At 36.0% G+C, this 15,124-nt stretch overlaps 2 protein-coding genes and 1 pseudogene across 4 annotated transcripts; 2 read left to right on the top strand and 1 right to left on the bottom strand.

Annotated features, from left to right (window-relative positions):
• Window positions 1-219: 219 nt before the first annotated feature.
• LOC108663795 (putative disease resistance RPP8-like protein 2) lies at window positions 220-9,309 on the top strand (annotated as a pseudogene). Its single transcript, XR_016023243.1, has 5 exons — window positions 220-3,100; window positions 6,332-6,353; window positions 6,442-6,523; window positions 8,021-8,181; window positions 8,980-9,309. The product of XR_016023243.1 is annotated as a putative disease resistance RPP8-like protein 2 (transcript).
• Window positions 3,656-5,627, bottom strand: LOC108662429 (uncharacterized). The gene is made up of 2 exons (XM_088802501.1): window positions 4,806-5,627; window positions 3,656-4,729 (listed from the first exon to the last, which is right to left on the bottom strand). Exons 1-2 carry the CDS (start codon window positions 5,625-5,627, stop codon window positions 3,656-3,658), a joined length of 1,896 nt encoding a protein of 631 aa, XP_088658627.1.
• A 499-nt stretch (window positions 9,310-9,808) lies between the features above and the next one.
• On the top strand, window positions 9,809-13,078 carry LOC18586016 (putative disease resistance RPP8-like protein 2). Of its 2 annotated transcripts, XM_088802666.1 has the most exons (3): window positions 9,809-11,629; window positions 11,741-12,796; window positions 12,883-13,078. In XM_088802666.1, exons 1-2 carry the CDS (start codon window positions 9,984-9,986, stop codon window positions 12,747-12,749), a joined length of 2,655 nt encoding a protein of 884 aa, XP_088658792.1. In that variant the 5' UTR covers window positions 9,809-9,983; the 3' UTR covers window positions 12,750-12,796; window positions 12,883-13,078. The 2 variants fall into 2 exon arrangements, with proteins under 2 accessions (XP_088658792.1, XP_017984875.2); XM_018129386.2 differs by having other exon boundaries at window positions 9,809-12,796.
• Window positions 13,079-15,124: the final 2,046 nt, after the last annotated feature.

Here is a 15,124-nt window from a genome sequence, read left to right as displayed (position 1 = left end):
TAATTTAATATTTTTGTTTTTATTCATTATAATCATATCCTTATTGTTGTAATTTTTTATTAATATTATTTATTTAATCAATTACATAATTATCTTTATTATTGTATGAATTATAGCAAAAACACCACCTATGAAATACTTGGATCATGGGCTTGGACCGGTTCTGTTGGCTCCTCTCACGCATGATATAAAACAGTTCTTTCGTCTTTTGTTCTTTTATATTTAAAGCTAACAAAGGAATCCCTGAAATTAGGAAAGTTGTGCAGAAAAAGAAGACTACTTTGAATCAGCGGCACAAATGGCAGAGGCTATAGTGTCCTTAGCTATTGAAAGAATATCGGATTTACTCATTCATGAAGCTGTTTACCTGCATGGCGTTCGTGAGGAGGTGCAGCGCCTAAAGGCTGAACTGGAGAGGATGAAGAGCTGCTTGAAGGTTGCGGACAATAAGCAAGATCAAAATGAGCTTACCTGCACTTTGGTGAGACAAATCAGAGATCTTGCTTATGAAGCAGAAGATGTTATTGACACCTTCATTCTTCATGTCGCGCATCAAGGGGGCTTTCATGGAATTATCAAGAGATTCACCAAGCCTTTTCATCTGCACAAAATCGGGGTGAAGGTCAAAGCAATCCAGACTAAGCTTGAAGACATCTCTAAGAGTCTTCCAGCTTATGATCAGATATCTGGAAGAGAGGGGTCTAACTCTATTTCCGAGATGCAGCAGCGGTTAAGGAGAACATATTCACATGTTGAGGAAGAGGATGTTGTCAGCTTGGAGGGTATCACAAATGAGGTTCTGGCTCAGCTGATGACAGAAGAAGATAGACTTCATGTGGTTGTTTCAATAGTCGGCATGGGGGGCATCGGTAAGACCACTCTTGCTAAAAAAGTATATAATCACATTGATGTGAAAGGACATTTTGATTGTTTTGCTTGGACTTTTATATCTCGACAATGTATGCCAAGAGATGTTTTGCATGATCTCCTGATAAAACTTCTATGTCCTGCTACACAAGAAAGAGAGCTAATTGATAAACTGAAAGAGAATGAGTTGATCAAAAGGCTTTATGATGTCTTGAAAGAAAAACATTACTTGATAGTCCTTGATGATATCTGGAGAAACGAGGATTGGAATAGTCTTAAATCTACTTTTCCACGAGGAAAAAGGGAAGTAAAATTTTATTCACAACACGCAACAGGGATGTGCCGTTACTTGCCGATCCTTGCAACTCCACAATAGAGCTTCCAGTTCTTACAGATAATGGAAGTTGGAAGCTTTTTAGCATGAAAGCATTCCCAGGCAACAAGATAGAGTCTCATGCTTGCCCAGAAGAATTGGAGATGCTAGGAAGAGAGATGGTGAAAAAATGTGGAGGTTTACCTCTGGCCATTGCTGCGTTAGGAGGTTTGTTGGCAACAAAAAAGTCACGGGCTCAGTGGGAGATGGTTCACCGAAACATCAATGCACACATAAATAAGTTCCAACAACAAGATCATCATTATGGTGCAGTGAATGAGATTTTGGCTTTAAGCTACAATGAGTTGCCCTTTCATTTAAAACCATGCTTTTTATATCTTGGTCATTATCCAGAAGATTGGGAGATCTCCAAAAAAGAACTCATTCGATTATGGATTGCTGAAGGTTTCATTTCACCATCATGGGAAAATGAGGGAATGTTGATGGAGGATGTTGCTGAACAATTCCTAGAAGAACTAATAAATAGATGTTTGGTTCAAGTTGGCAAGAGGGACTATACAGGAATAGGTGTGAAAACATGTCACATACATGATCTCTTGAGGGACTTGTGCATCCAAAAAGCTCAAGAGGAAAATTTCTTGGGAATTATTCAACCACCAATTAATGAAAACAATGGTAATTCTCTTCATGTGACCTTGACAGCATCTATGGCACGAAGAATTGCTATTCATTCTAACAAAAGGTATGTTTCTTTGAAAGGAAAACATCCAAACTTACATTCTCTTTTGCTCTTTCAAAATGAAGAAATGATAAAATTGCAAATTTCAAAATGCAATGATTTCAAATTTTTAAAGGTCTTGAATCTTATGAAAAGGGATATGATGAAGTGGCATGTGTCAAATGAAATTGGTAATCTACATCATTTGAGGTATTTGGGGTTAGAATGTTCAGGAAGGATCATCTTGCCACAGTCTATCGGCAAATTGAAGAGTTTACACACTTTCTACCTCCGAAATCAAGCATTAACAAGAATTCCTAATGTTCTCTTCCAGTTGAAACGTTTAAGACATATTATTGTGCAAAATTACAATGGTTGGGAGGGAGTACATAAGTGCTTGCTGCCAAGTGATGCTTCAAAAAGTATTGAAACTTTAAAGTACATACGGGTTGAGACTTTGATTGAAAATAGTGCAGCGCTCATCTTGACTAATGTTAAGAATTTGGGAATAATTTTTGAGAGATCAAAAGATGTTGAGCCTATCCTGAAAGCACTGGTCGAATCACACCGCCTTTGCTCATTGCGCATGTCATTACAGGATTCTATCCCATTCCCAGATTTGGAACCCCTTTCTCGGTGCCATCACCTATCAAAACTATCCTTAAGAGGGATGATACAAGAAGATCCGCATTCAAGCCTTCATGTTTTGAAATTTCTGCCAGCAAACATTACCAAGTTAACTTTGTCGTCATGTATGATGAACCAGGATCCAATGGCTGTATTGGGAAAGTTGCCTCATCTGAGGACTCTCCGCTTATGGTATAAATCATATACGGGGAGTAAAATGGTTTGCTCTGCAAATGAGTTTCTGCAACTTGATTTTCTTTACATCGGAGGTCTAAAAGAATTAGAAGAGTGGCAGATAGAAGAAGGTGCAATGCCACATCTCCAGCGTTTATGAATGCACGATGTTGAAAATTTGAGGACTTTTCCAGAAGGGTTGAGGTATATTTTTGCTCTTCAAGAATTGGAATTAATCTTAATGAGGCAGTCATTGGTAGAGAGGATTCAAGTGATAGATGGAAGAGAAGGAAAGGATTTCTCTAAAGTGCACCACATACCCTCCATCCAAATAATTGATACATTAGATGACCGAAAACTCTAATTTTGTAATGTCAAATTGACGCCGGGGCGTTGTAAAGACACCTAGGCGTTATGAAAAACAACAATCGTGGCGAGGTTGAAAACCCCACTAAGGTGAATCACCAATCTTGGCAAGGTTGAAAACCCCACTAAGGTGAAAAATAGCCAAAATCCCATTTTGGTTGGCTAGGCCAAAGATATTAAAACCTCTTACTCTTTAAAAGAGCCTAGAGAAATAAGCACTCCTGCTTAAGAAAATATTATTTATTAACTCTCAATTCTGAATGTTTCATAACTAAGCCTAAGGGTCCTATTTATAGTATTATAGGCCCAAATCCTAATAAAACTCTACTCCTAGTTATCTAATACAATTAGAATAATTAATAAGAGATTTAAATAAAATAGGTGTTCTATTCCTAAATAGAACATGACTATCCTAATCAAATACTAATTCTTAAAAGTATTAAAATAAAAATAAGAAAAGAATCCTAATTTAAATAAAATAAAGAAAATAAATCTTAAATCAACTAAATTAGCAAAAACTAAATTTAATAAAATACAATCCTTGACGCTCCTGCGTCATTCTCCTCGGGTCAGAAAAACTCGGCTCTGACGAGTAGGCCTGGACATATTCCATGTTGATGTCTGGATCCATATGTTGTCATAGTCCATACCAACCATTTGATCAATTCATCCATTGTTTTGAAAGTTGTTTTCCATTCATCTCCAAGTCGTATTCGAATTTGTTGATCTCTTTTCTTCAAATCCATCTTCAAAAACACTTTAGAGCCAATGAACATGTCATCCAATCGAGGGATAGGAAAATCATACTTAACTGTAGTCTTGTTAACGGCATGGTTGTCCACAAAGCTTCTCGATAAGTTTCCCGAACTTTGGTTGATCAATTTTGTTTGACCATCATTGGATAAGGATGAAGACACTTTATTCTCCTTAGAGACTAATAAGAGACATAAATGGTTTGACTCACAATAAGCTTTGCTTAAGCTAGGCACAGTGATAAGTGCTTTATCTTCCTCTTGTCTCTTTGGTCGGTTTTCTGGCTTTAATGGAGTCAACATAATTTTTGCTCCATCCTTAATGAAGGAATAAGTATTTTTGTATCCATCATGGTGAGCTCGACGATCATATTGCCATGGGCGTCCTAACAACAAGTGGCATGCGTCCATTGGAATAACATCACACCAAACTTCGTCTTCATACTTATTTCCAATAGAGAATTGAACACAACAGCGCTTTGTTACCTTAACTTCGTTTCCTTTTCTCAACCATTGTAGCTTGTAAGGATGAGGATGTACTTCAGTTTGAAGTTTCAACTTTTCCACCATGTAGTTAGCAATAACATTTTCACAGCTTCCACTATCAATAATGACATTACAAACCTTCCCTTGGGATGTGCACCTTGTATAGAATATGTTGTGACGAAGCCAACTTTCATCTTTAGTCATCATGGCAGTGTTAAGGTTACGACGAACAATAAGAGCTTCTCCATGGTCAGCAGAAACTTCTTCTATCTCTTCATCATCATACTCATCATAGACTGGTTCTAATTTTTCCCAATTCGCATAATCTTCTTCTTCTACTAAGGAAATAATTCTTCGATTCGGACAATCAGAAGCAATATGTCCAAACCCTTGGCATTTGAAGCACTTTTTTTTTGACATTAGAAGCACGAGTAAAAGTAGTTTCTTTATCGTTACTACTTGCAGTTTTAGAAGAGTTTACCTTTGGAGGCGGAATGGTTACTGAACTCTGACTTTCATCGTTTGAGATAGATTCTTGTTGTCTAGATGAACTCATTAACCTTTTTCGTGATCGTTGTTTTTCAACCTTTAATGCTAATCTGATGACATCATTTAGGTTCCAATATGGTTGTAGTTGAACAACATCTGCAATTTCAACATTGAGACCTCCAAGATAACGAGCTACAGTTTGTTCTTCAGGCTCATGGACATCGCACTTCATGTGAAGTTGCTCGAACTCCATTGTATATTCTTCTACCGTCATTGTTTTTTGCCTCAAGTTATGAAATTTGATAAAAATTTCTTGTCGATAATGCTCAGGAAGGAACTTACGCTTGAGTTCTCGACGCATCTTATCCCATGTTCTGATCTTGTTGCGACCTTCTCTTTCTCGTTGTCTTTTGATATTTTCCCACCAAATAGAAGCGTATTTCTTCAATTTAATTGCCACAAGCTTAACACGTTTTTCATCGGGAATATCTTTAAGCTCAAAAACTCTTTCTATTGTGTAGAGCCAGTCAAGGAAGTCATCAGGATGAAGTCTTCCTTCAAATTCAGGAATGTCGACTTTGATTCCCAAATCTTTGGTAGCAGCAGTTCTCAGGCGACGAATAGGTACTTCTTCATCAGAGGACAAATTTTGATGAAACGGGTTGGTGTCATTCTCTTCATCACTAGAGTTGCTATTGTTTATTTGAGCATCACGTCTTGCGAGTTGTTCTTGTAATTCTTGAATTTGCTGACGTAGTTCTGCAATCTCAATCTCGTGATCATCTCTTTGACGATTTTGACGTCTTGGCGGCATTTTATTTTATTTTTTTTTTTGGTGATGTAGAAAGAAAAAAAAAGATGATGATATAACTATAAAGAAATAAAATTACCCGTACAGGGAGTATCGAAACTTGACAGCGAATCTGAACTTATGCAACGAATAATAATCCTCCCGCTCTGATACCAAACTGACGCCGGGGCGTTGTAAAGACACCTAGGCGTTATGAAAAACACCAATCGTGGCGAGGTTGAAAACCCCACTAAGGTGAATCACCAATCTTGGCAAGGTTGAAAACCCCACTAAGGTGAAAAATAGCCAAAATCCCACTTTGGTTGGCTAGGCCAAAGATATTAAAACCTCTTACTCTTTAAAAGAGCCTAGAGAAATAAGCACTCCTGCTTAAGAAAATATTATTTATTAACTCTCAATTCTGAATGTTTCATAACTAAGCCTAAGGGTCCTATTTATAGTATTATAGGCCCAAATCCTAATAAAACTCTACTCCTAGTTATCTAATACAATTAGAATAATTAATAAGAGATTTAAATAAAATAGGTGTTCTATTCCTAAATAGAACATGACTATCCTAATCAAATACTAATTCTTAAAAGTATTAAAATAAAAATAAGAAAAGAATCCTAATTTAAATAAAATAAAAAAAATAAATCCTAAATCAACTAAATTAGCAAAAACTAAATTTAATAAAATACAATCCTTGACGCTCCTGCGTCACAAATCCTCAGTTCGAAGTAGTTGCAGGTGAGTTAGACATTTTTATGATCTTTTTTGTTCTTCATTTGGGTCTATGCTTTTCATAAGAGATAATGCCATCTTTTTCTGGGTGTAGGTAATCTAATTGCACTGCAATGCACTCCTACTAATAAGAGTAACAAGGGGATCACCTCGATTTGCTTTTCGATTATTTGAAGGTATAATTTGTTTTTCTTTTCTTGATAACTGAGTCTGATGATCAAGTGATTTTTAAAAATGAATTATACGAGCTTGAATGATCAAGTGATTTTTGTCTTGTTTATTGTATTAGCTTTGAGATGAATTAATGTATCAGTCTTTTTGCAATGATATTTAGCTTTGAATATTTTTTATTTAATCTTTTGAAAAGTGTTCAGGTAAGATTTCACGACTAGAATTAATATGGTTACAAAAAACTACCCTTTGTGGTGGTAGTGCAGGTTAGCTCATTGCAGGACAGACCCCTGCCATGACTTTCCCTGCATATAGAGAAAGAAATAAAAAAACAATTGGGTTGCCAATAGGATCAGGCATAAACCCCATGTACATAGGGGCCTGCTCCCAAGCATAACAAAAGGAGCTGAGAGCTGAGACCATGATCATCCCGCTGCAGACAAATTTCCTCTTTTTTTGTGTAGACAACGGTTTAGCTTTGAGATTTTCCTGGCATTTTGATATTATGTAATCATATCATATCTTTTAAGCTTTACATATTATCTTGTAGGCTTTAATGCTTGCTTCTCCATTCTCCCTTTGCTTCTCTTTTTTGTTTTCGTTAATTTGATTGACAAGGTCCTTGTAGAACTGGTTCCTTTGCATTGGCTGATGTCTTGAGATTAGTCAAAGAGTATCAGTTCATGTCTTCCGTTATTCCTAGTGTGACATCTCCTTAGTATTCTTAACACTATAACAAAGCCATTGTTGCTGAAGCTGTCTTAGTTTCCTAGACTGTTGGATTGATGGTATTAAACAGTGACTTAACTTCCATGATAATTGCAATATGACATAAAGCATGCAAAAAAAAAAAAAAAAAATTGCAATTCACTTCGATGACAACTGCATAAAATTTATCTTCTTTATTTTTAGATTGAATAAAAGGTAAGATTAATGTCAATGGGATAGCAAGAAGTTAGCCTGGACAGAGAAATTCTGTATCTAATTTTATGGTTTTTACAAGCTTTTAGATGATATTTTAGGTGTTTGTTTCAAGAAACTTAGTACCAAATATATCTGTTTTACCCAAGGACGGATCCCATTCTTTACCAACAACTCATCCTCAAGTTGATTTGTCATGGCAATTTGCTCTTCAAAGAGTATGGGAAAACCTTATGCAGGGTGATAAAGGTATCAGTTTAATATGTGGCATCACATTCTTCTTATGTTTCAAAATTCATAGTTTGGAAATTTATGTTGAATTTCATAATTTTAAACTAATAAACAATGCAAACCTATTGGTGGTAAAAGGCTGAGTTTTTGCCATTGTTTGATTTCTTATGGTATTTACTTGCATTGGATTCTGGTTCAGTGTTATCCTGCTTCAGAATATAAGTGAATTGATTTTAATTATGAGTTTATGACCATCACAAAATGTGCAAAATTATTGGAGACATGGAGCATAATCAAGGGTGCTTTTGCTCAGTTTGGTTTATATATGATTTGTTTCCTTTGTTTACTAGGAGGGGAGGCCATTAACACAGATCAAGCTTGTGAAGAAATGAAAGATGATACAGGAATGAATGTTAGGTGCTGCAAAAACAGTTCTGTCTTTTCTTCTCTACCATTGGCCATCAAATGGCTCAGGGATGCTGCCCAGAAGGACCGTTTTGTTAGATTTCAGGTAATTCTTGTGTTTTGGGATTATATTAGCTTGAGAATATATAGCCTGCTATTGCAAATATTTGCCTGCCTCTTATGTAACAAGGTTAGAGTACCTTAGATTGAGTTTCTAGCTGTAGTCTCAGAACTTAGCATATTCTAACTTGTTTCTAATGAGGTTGTTGAAGTCTAGCACATGAGACCTCGAAGGTTTTAGAACGGATAGGATTATGAATGAATCAAGCCATCAGGTGACTCTTTTTCCTTTGAAACATTTTTTATGGTTATGGAACTGAGTAAAGCATGGATATTCTACCCTAAGTTGTCTCTTATGGAAGTGACCATTTTTTTTCTTCTGAGAACGGGGGAGAAAGAAAGAATGAAACATTTCTGTTGACAAAACCGTCGCCAGAGTTAGCCCTGATATATATATATATATATATATATATATATATTGTTTTGACTGGATGGTTGGGCTTGTACCCTTCTTTCTTAGGAATACTTGGTTAGGCCTTGTAAAAAAATTTCCTTAAAAAAATACCTGATCATCTAGTTGATGTTGTCATCTGGATGACAAGGATAGATGAATTCGAAATCCACCTCTCCTGGTAAGGAGAACGTTGTCAAAGCTTAAACTGTATTGTCATCCTACATCTGTACCAAGTCAACAGGGTGTAATTGAAAACGTATCCAGGCCAGGCTCGACTGTTAAATAAAGAAAGGGGTTACTTTGTGGGCTTTGAATGGTTACTGCATGTCTACAGTTCTGTCTTGTGCTTTCTCTTGGGTTTTTCTAATGTCCTTATTTTGATTTGAATAGGACCTCGTAGCCGGTTCCTCGCATCTTGTTGGTGATGTCTTAAGATTAATCAAGAAATGAGGTTGAACCTCCCTCTGTGCTCCTACTTGCCAACAACAGCCTTTGGTTCACTGTCCTTTCCAAGTGAGGCAACTTCTCCTTCCTGTCCGCGTTGCCAAAGCTCTCACTTTCTGGGCTTTGTCGGTGTAGGCGTACACTTTCGGTTAATGAAATCCGGGATTGGCTCGAGCAAATGCAGTGTAGTTTCTGTAACCAGTTGAGACAAGAAAACCCAACAAAACATTTCAATTCATTTTTAATGACAATTACATGTTATTTTGTCCCCCCTTTTACATCCAAAACACAGTTCATTGAATTTTATATATCACTCATAGCCATGAAGAATTATTAAACTAAAAATATTTGTAGACTTAAGAGCTACCACCATCAAGGTAAGATCTGGATTTGGACAAAGATAATAGACTAACATATTTATATCTTTCCGTCTATGTCTTAAGGTAAATTAATATTCGTATTATCAAAAAAATATACTAATGTATGAGCATATGGGTTAAAAATTTTGATATAATTATTCTTAGTAGAGATAATAACTTTTATAAGACTACAGTTATATTTGTAATATAGCATTGAACAAACATATCATTCAAAATACATTATCTATTAGTAATGAACATTGATTTAATATATTTATTTTTATTCACACCTCCTATGAAATTTATCTTTGGACCTAGGCCGGCCAGAGATTAATAATTTGGAGCATGGGATTGGACCGGATCTCTTTTTCTTATTTTTGGGTTTTATATTTAAACCTAACAAAGAAAATTCTGATTTGTCATTTTTCCTCCCTTGTCTCTCCCTCTCATACCAAGCCGCCTCTGTTGACAATTTAGAAAGCTACAGCTAATTTGTAAAGAATTAAGGAAGTTGTGCGGAAAAAGGTAGATCAGCTTGAAATCTTTGAAAAAGAAGAGTAATTTGGGCTCTGTTTAGAACCAGCAGCAGAAATGGCAGAGGCTTTTGTGTCTTTAGCTATTGAAAGAATATCGGATTTACTCATTCATGAAGCTGTTTTCCTGCTCGGAGTTCGCGAGGAAGTGGAGGGCCTCAAGGCTGAACTGGAGCGGATGAAGAGCTCCTTGGAGGATGCAGACAGTAGGCAAGATCAAAATAAGCTTAACCGCACTTTGGTGAGACAAATCAGAGATCTTGCTTATGAAGCAGAAGATGTTATTGACGACTCTATTCTTCATGCCGCACATCAGAGGGGCTTTCATGGAATCATCAAGAAATTCACCGAGCCTTCTCATTTGCACAAAATTGGGGTGAAGGTCAAAGGAATCCAGACTAAGCTTGAAAGCATTTCTAAGAGTCTTCCGGCTTATAATCGGATATCTGGAACAGAGGGGTCTAGCTCTGTTTTCGAGATGCAGCAGCGGTTTAGGAGAACATATACACATGTTGAGCAAGAGGATGTTGTTAGCTTGGAGGATACCACAAAAGAGGTTTTGGCTCAGTTGATGACAGAAGAAGATAGACTTCATGTCGTTGTTTCTATAGTCGGCATGGGGGGCATAGGTAAGACCACTCTGGCAAAAAAGGTTTATAAGCACGATGATGTGAAACGACATTTTGATTGTTGTGCTTGGGCTTTTATATCTCAACAGTGTATGCCAAGAGAAGTTTTGCATGATCTCCTCTTAAAACTTCTCTCTCCTTCTAAAGAAGAAAGGAAGCTAATCGATAAACTGAAAGAGCATGAGTTGGTGAAAAGGCTTTATGATGTCTTGAAAGAAAAACGGTATTTGGTGGTTCTTGATGATATCTGGAGAAGTGAAGATTGGGACAATTTTAAACCTGCTTTTCCACGAGGAAGAAAGGGGAGCAAAATTTTATTCACAACACGCCACAAGGACTTGGCATTGCATGCCGATCCTTGCAACTCCCCAGTAGAGGTTCGATTTCTTACCGAGGATGAAAGTTGGAAGCTTTTTAAAATGAAAGCATTCCCAGGAAAGAAGACAGAGTTTCATGCTTGCCCAGAAGAATTGGAGATGCTAGGAAGAGAGATGGTGAAAAAATGTGGAGGTCTACCTTTGGCAATTGCTGTTTTAGGAGGCTTGCTGGCAACAAAAAAGTCACCAGCTCAGTGGGAGATGGTTCACAGCGACATTAATGCGCACTTGAACAAGTTCCAACAAGAAGATCATCGCTATGGTGGAGTGAATGGGATTTTGGCTTTAAGTTATAATGAGTTACCCTTCCATTTAAAACCATGCTTCTTATATCTTGGGCATTATCCAGAAGATTGGGAGATCTCAAAAAAAGAACTCATTCGATTATGGATTGCTGAAGGTTTCATTTCACCATCATGGAAAAGCGGGGAAATGTTGATGGAGGATGTAGCTGAACAATTCCTGGAACAGCTAATAAATAGATGTTTGGTTCAAGTTGGTAAGAGAGACCATAGAGGAACAGGTGTGAAAACATGTCACGTACATGATCTCTTGAGGGACTTGTGCGTGAAAAAAGCTCAAGAGGAGAATTTCTTAGAAATTATTCAGCCACCATCGAACAAAAGCGATGGTAATTCTCTTCATGTGACTTTGACAGCATCTATGGCACGAAGAATTGCTATTCATCCTAGCAAAAGGTATGTTTCATTGAAAGGAAAATATCCAAATTTACGCACTCTTTTGCTCTTTCAGAATGAAGAATTGATAAAATTACACATTTCAAAATGTAATGATTTTAAATTTTTAAGGGTGTTGAATCTTGTGAGAAATGATATGCTGTCCAAGTGGCATGTGTCAAGTGAAATTGGTAATCTATATCATTTGAGGTATTTGAGGTTAAGATCTGCTGGAACCATCATCTTGCCACGGTCTATTGGCAAGTTGAAGAATTTACACACTTTATACCTCCGATATCAAGTATCAAGAATTCCTGATGTTTTATTCAAGTTGAGACGTTTAAGGCATATTGTAGTAGGTGATATTTATGTTTATGTGCCTTTGTTGCTGAGGGATACTTTAAAAAATATTGAAACTTTAAAGTACATAAAGAGTAAGAGTTTAATTGAAAATAATGCAGTGCTCGACTTGACTAATTTTGGGAGTTTAGGAATAAGTTTTGAGAGATCAAAAGATGTGGAGCTTATCCTAAAAGCATTGATTCAATCACAACGCCTTGAGTCATTGTACATGTGGTTAGAGGATTCAATCCCATACCCAGACTTGGAACCCCTTTCTCGTTGCCATCACCTATCAAAACTATTATTAAGAGGGAAGATACGAGAAGATCCACATTTGAGCCATCATAGTTTGAAAATTTTGCCAGCAAACATTGCCAAGTTGACATTGTGGGAATGTGAGATGAAGCAGGATCCAATGGCTGCATTGGGAAAGCTGCCTCATTTGAGGACTCTCCGATTATGGACTTCCTCATATAAGGGGACTAAACTAGTTTGCTCTGCCAACGAGTTTCTTCAACTTGATTGTCTTGTTATTGTGGCGTTACAAGAATTAGAAAAGTGGCAGATAGAAAAAGGCGCAATGCCATGTCTCCGGAGTTTAAGTCTGTCTGTAGTTCCAAATTTGAGGAGTTTTCCAGAAGGGTTGAGGTACATTACTGCTCTCCAAGAAATGAAATTATCCTCTTTGAAGAGGTCATTGGTAGAGAGGATTCAAGTGATAGATGGCAGAGAAGGAGAGGATTTCTCTAATGTGCGCCACATACCCTCCATCCAAATAGATTTTACGTTGGAAGATTGAAAGCTCTCGTTTTGCAAAGTCAAATCCTCAAGTCCTAGTAGTTGGAGGTGAGTTAGATATTTATATGATAATTTTTTTTTTATTTGGGTCTATCCTTTTCATGAGAGATGATGCCATTTTCTTCTTGGTGTAGGTAAATCTAATTGGCTCAGAAATGTACTATGCCAATAAGAGCAACATGGGGGATCACCTGGATTTGTTTTTCAATTGTTTGAAAGTTGAATTTGTATTTTTTGCTTTTTGATTGTTTGAAAGTTTAAGTTGTATTTTTGGAAATAAATTGCTGAGTTTGAATGAATCAATTGTTAATAAATTTTAGATTTTCACAAGTGAACATTATCCATTTGTTTGCTAGCACTTAAAAGGCAAAAGCTAGTCAAAGTTCTGTTTTTTGATTTTGTTCCTATTTTCTCCACTCTCAATGAGACAGCAAGAGGGCTTGGTGAAACTGGAAATTCTAAGAAAGCAGCTGCTTGTCAACTCTTTCTTGTTAGATATAGGATTCCTACCTTATGAGATAACATAGAGGAAGAGTCTTTGCTTTTTCTGCTTCTTTAATTATCTAAAATGCTGCTTATATTATGTTAAAATTTTGACGATATTAGTGCGCAAAATAAGATGACGAAAGGGAAAACAAAATAATCAGAAGGATTCATAGAAGATTTATGTTATCTATCATGCAAGTTGAAATAGGGAACTCGATGTACGGAGATAACTCTGGTAGAAATTAGAAGTTTCATTTTTCAATCAACTGAGAAGCATTTCTATACATGTCACAAAGACCAATCTCTTAGCCTCACATTTGCGCATTTGTACTCAAAGCAATTGACGAAGCTGCTGATTTTCTTTCGGGAGAGACTGAACCTCTTTCCATCAGCTCGGCTTGGTTCTCTAGAATGGAGCTCATCACACGGGACATTTCCATTTGTCAAACGATTCCACAAATTAGCGCTGAGAATACTCACGTGAAAATTAAACAGCAGCCTTTGGTTCATTGTCTTTTCTAGAGGGAGGCAACTTCTCCATGCTGTCTGTGGTGCCAAAGCTGTCACTTTCATATGCAGCGATGCTAATTTGAAGTCTTAGTGCTTTGTTAATTATCATTAATTATACCCCACTTGATGATCTCATCTTTAATTTGTTAATTATCATCAATCTTATTCGAGGGATTGATTTCTACTTTGTGCTGCAAATGAAGTGAAGTAAATCCAAAGACAATTGAAAAAGATAGAAAAAACTGAGACTAAATTATGTAAGTTCAGGATTAAATTCAAAAAAAGACTTAATTTTAATTAAATAAAATTTACATAATTTTTATTGCCTTTTTTGTGGAAGTCAAAAATTGTTAAAGATTGAGGATTGGACCTTCTTAAAACAGAGTAAATGGTATTCAATTAACTGTCCTTTGTTAATTGCTACAAATAAAATTTCAATACGAGGGTTCCTCATATCTCCATGAATGGACTTCTGAAATGAATAAATGAAGAGGAACCATCTATCATAACCCAAGAAAACTATATATGAAATCAAAGCAAAATATAGAGCTTCTTCATGCATGGATGCCTTCACCATTTGACATAGTCCCAAAGTAAACAAATAAATGAAGGTTTTAAATCTATGCTAACACATTTTCAGATTAAGTTCCTCCTAATTTTCCTCTCGATTTGACGAAAACAGTAATCATTTATATTTAATCTTCCATGTGTATTGATCTTTTTCTCCTTCCTTTTAAAAAGAAGTGGGAGTAGTTAGCTGGCCCGCACTATAATAGCATATGTGAGAAAATTGGTGGAAAAAGAAGGCACAGGGAAAGTAGCTTCTGCTTTTACTTTCACCCAAAAGCACTCAGCCCTAACTTTTGACAAAATAATTTTTGAATATTTAATTTAATAATAATATATGTATTTTTATTAAAATAATTAGGTATGAATTAATTCTCTTTTCTCCATGTAAAAAAATCATTTGACAAAAGAAACGCAGAATAAATATTTTATAATGTGATAACGCATAATCTCATTTCTTAGTGAGATAATAACGGGTAAATATTGTTAAATGAACAATAATTATGAATAATACATGATTAATTTCTTACATGATGATTTCTCATTATTTTTACAACTCTAGGGACAGCTAGCTAGGCTAAAAAAGATTCATTTCTTACACTACGTTTTCTCGTATTAGAGTTCTGTCTTTCATTTTTTTAATCTAAATAAAAATGATATATGATTCTTCTTATCATTTAATTTGTTTAGTGTATGAGTGAATAAGAGTGTTTTGCATTTGGTTCGAGTTTTAGACTTTTTTAACAATTTTTACATCAAAAAGAGAAACTTATTCGATTTGTCTATTTATTTGTCACTAATATTTTTGACCAT

This window comes from Theobroma cacao, chromosome 10 (assembly GCF_053813885.1).
Source record: "Theobroma cacao isolate CCN51 chromosome 10, ASM5381388v1, whole genome shotgun sequence".
Classification (NCBI taxonomy): domain Eukaryota; kingdom Viridiplantae; phylum Streptophyta; class Magnoliopsida; order Malvales; family Malvaceae; genus Theobroma; species Theobroma cacao.
This window is presented reverse-complemented; position numbering and strand designations above follow the sequence as displayed.

Bases quoted from the DNA above. Each gene is read 5' to 3' on its own strand.
- LOC108662429 (XM_088802501.1), bottom strand. From the start codon at position 5,627: ATGCCGCCAAGACGTCAAAATCGTCAAAGAGATGATCACGAGATTGAG. The intron at 4,730-4,805 runs GTAAACTCTTCT...TCAAAAAAAAAG, and splicing joins TAACCATTCCGCCTCCAAAG to TGCTTCAAATGCCAAGGGTT.
- LOC18586016 (XM_018129386.2), top strand. From the start codon at position 9,984: ATGGCAGAGGCTTTTGTGTCTTTAGCTATTGAAAGAATATCGGATTTA.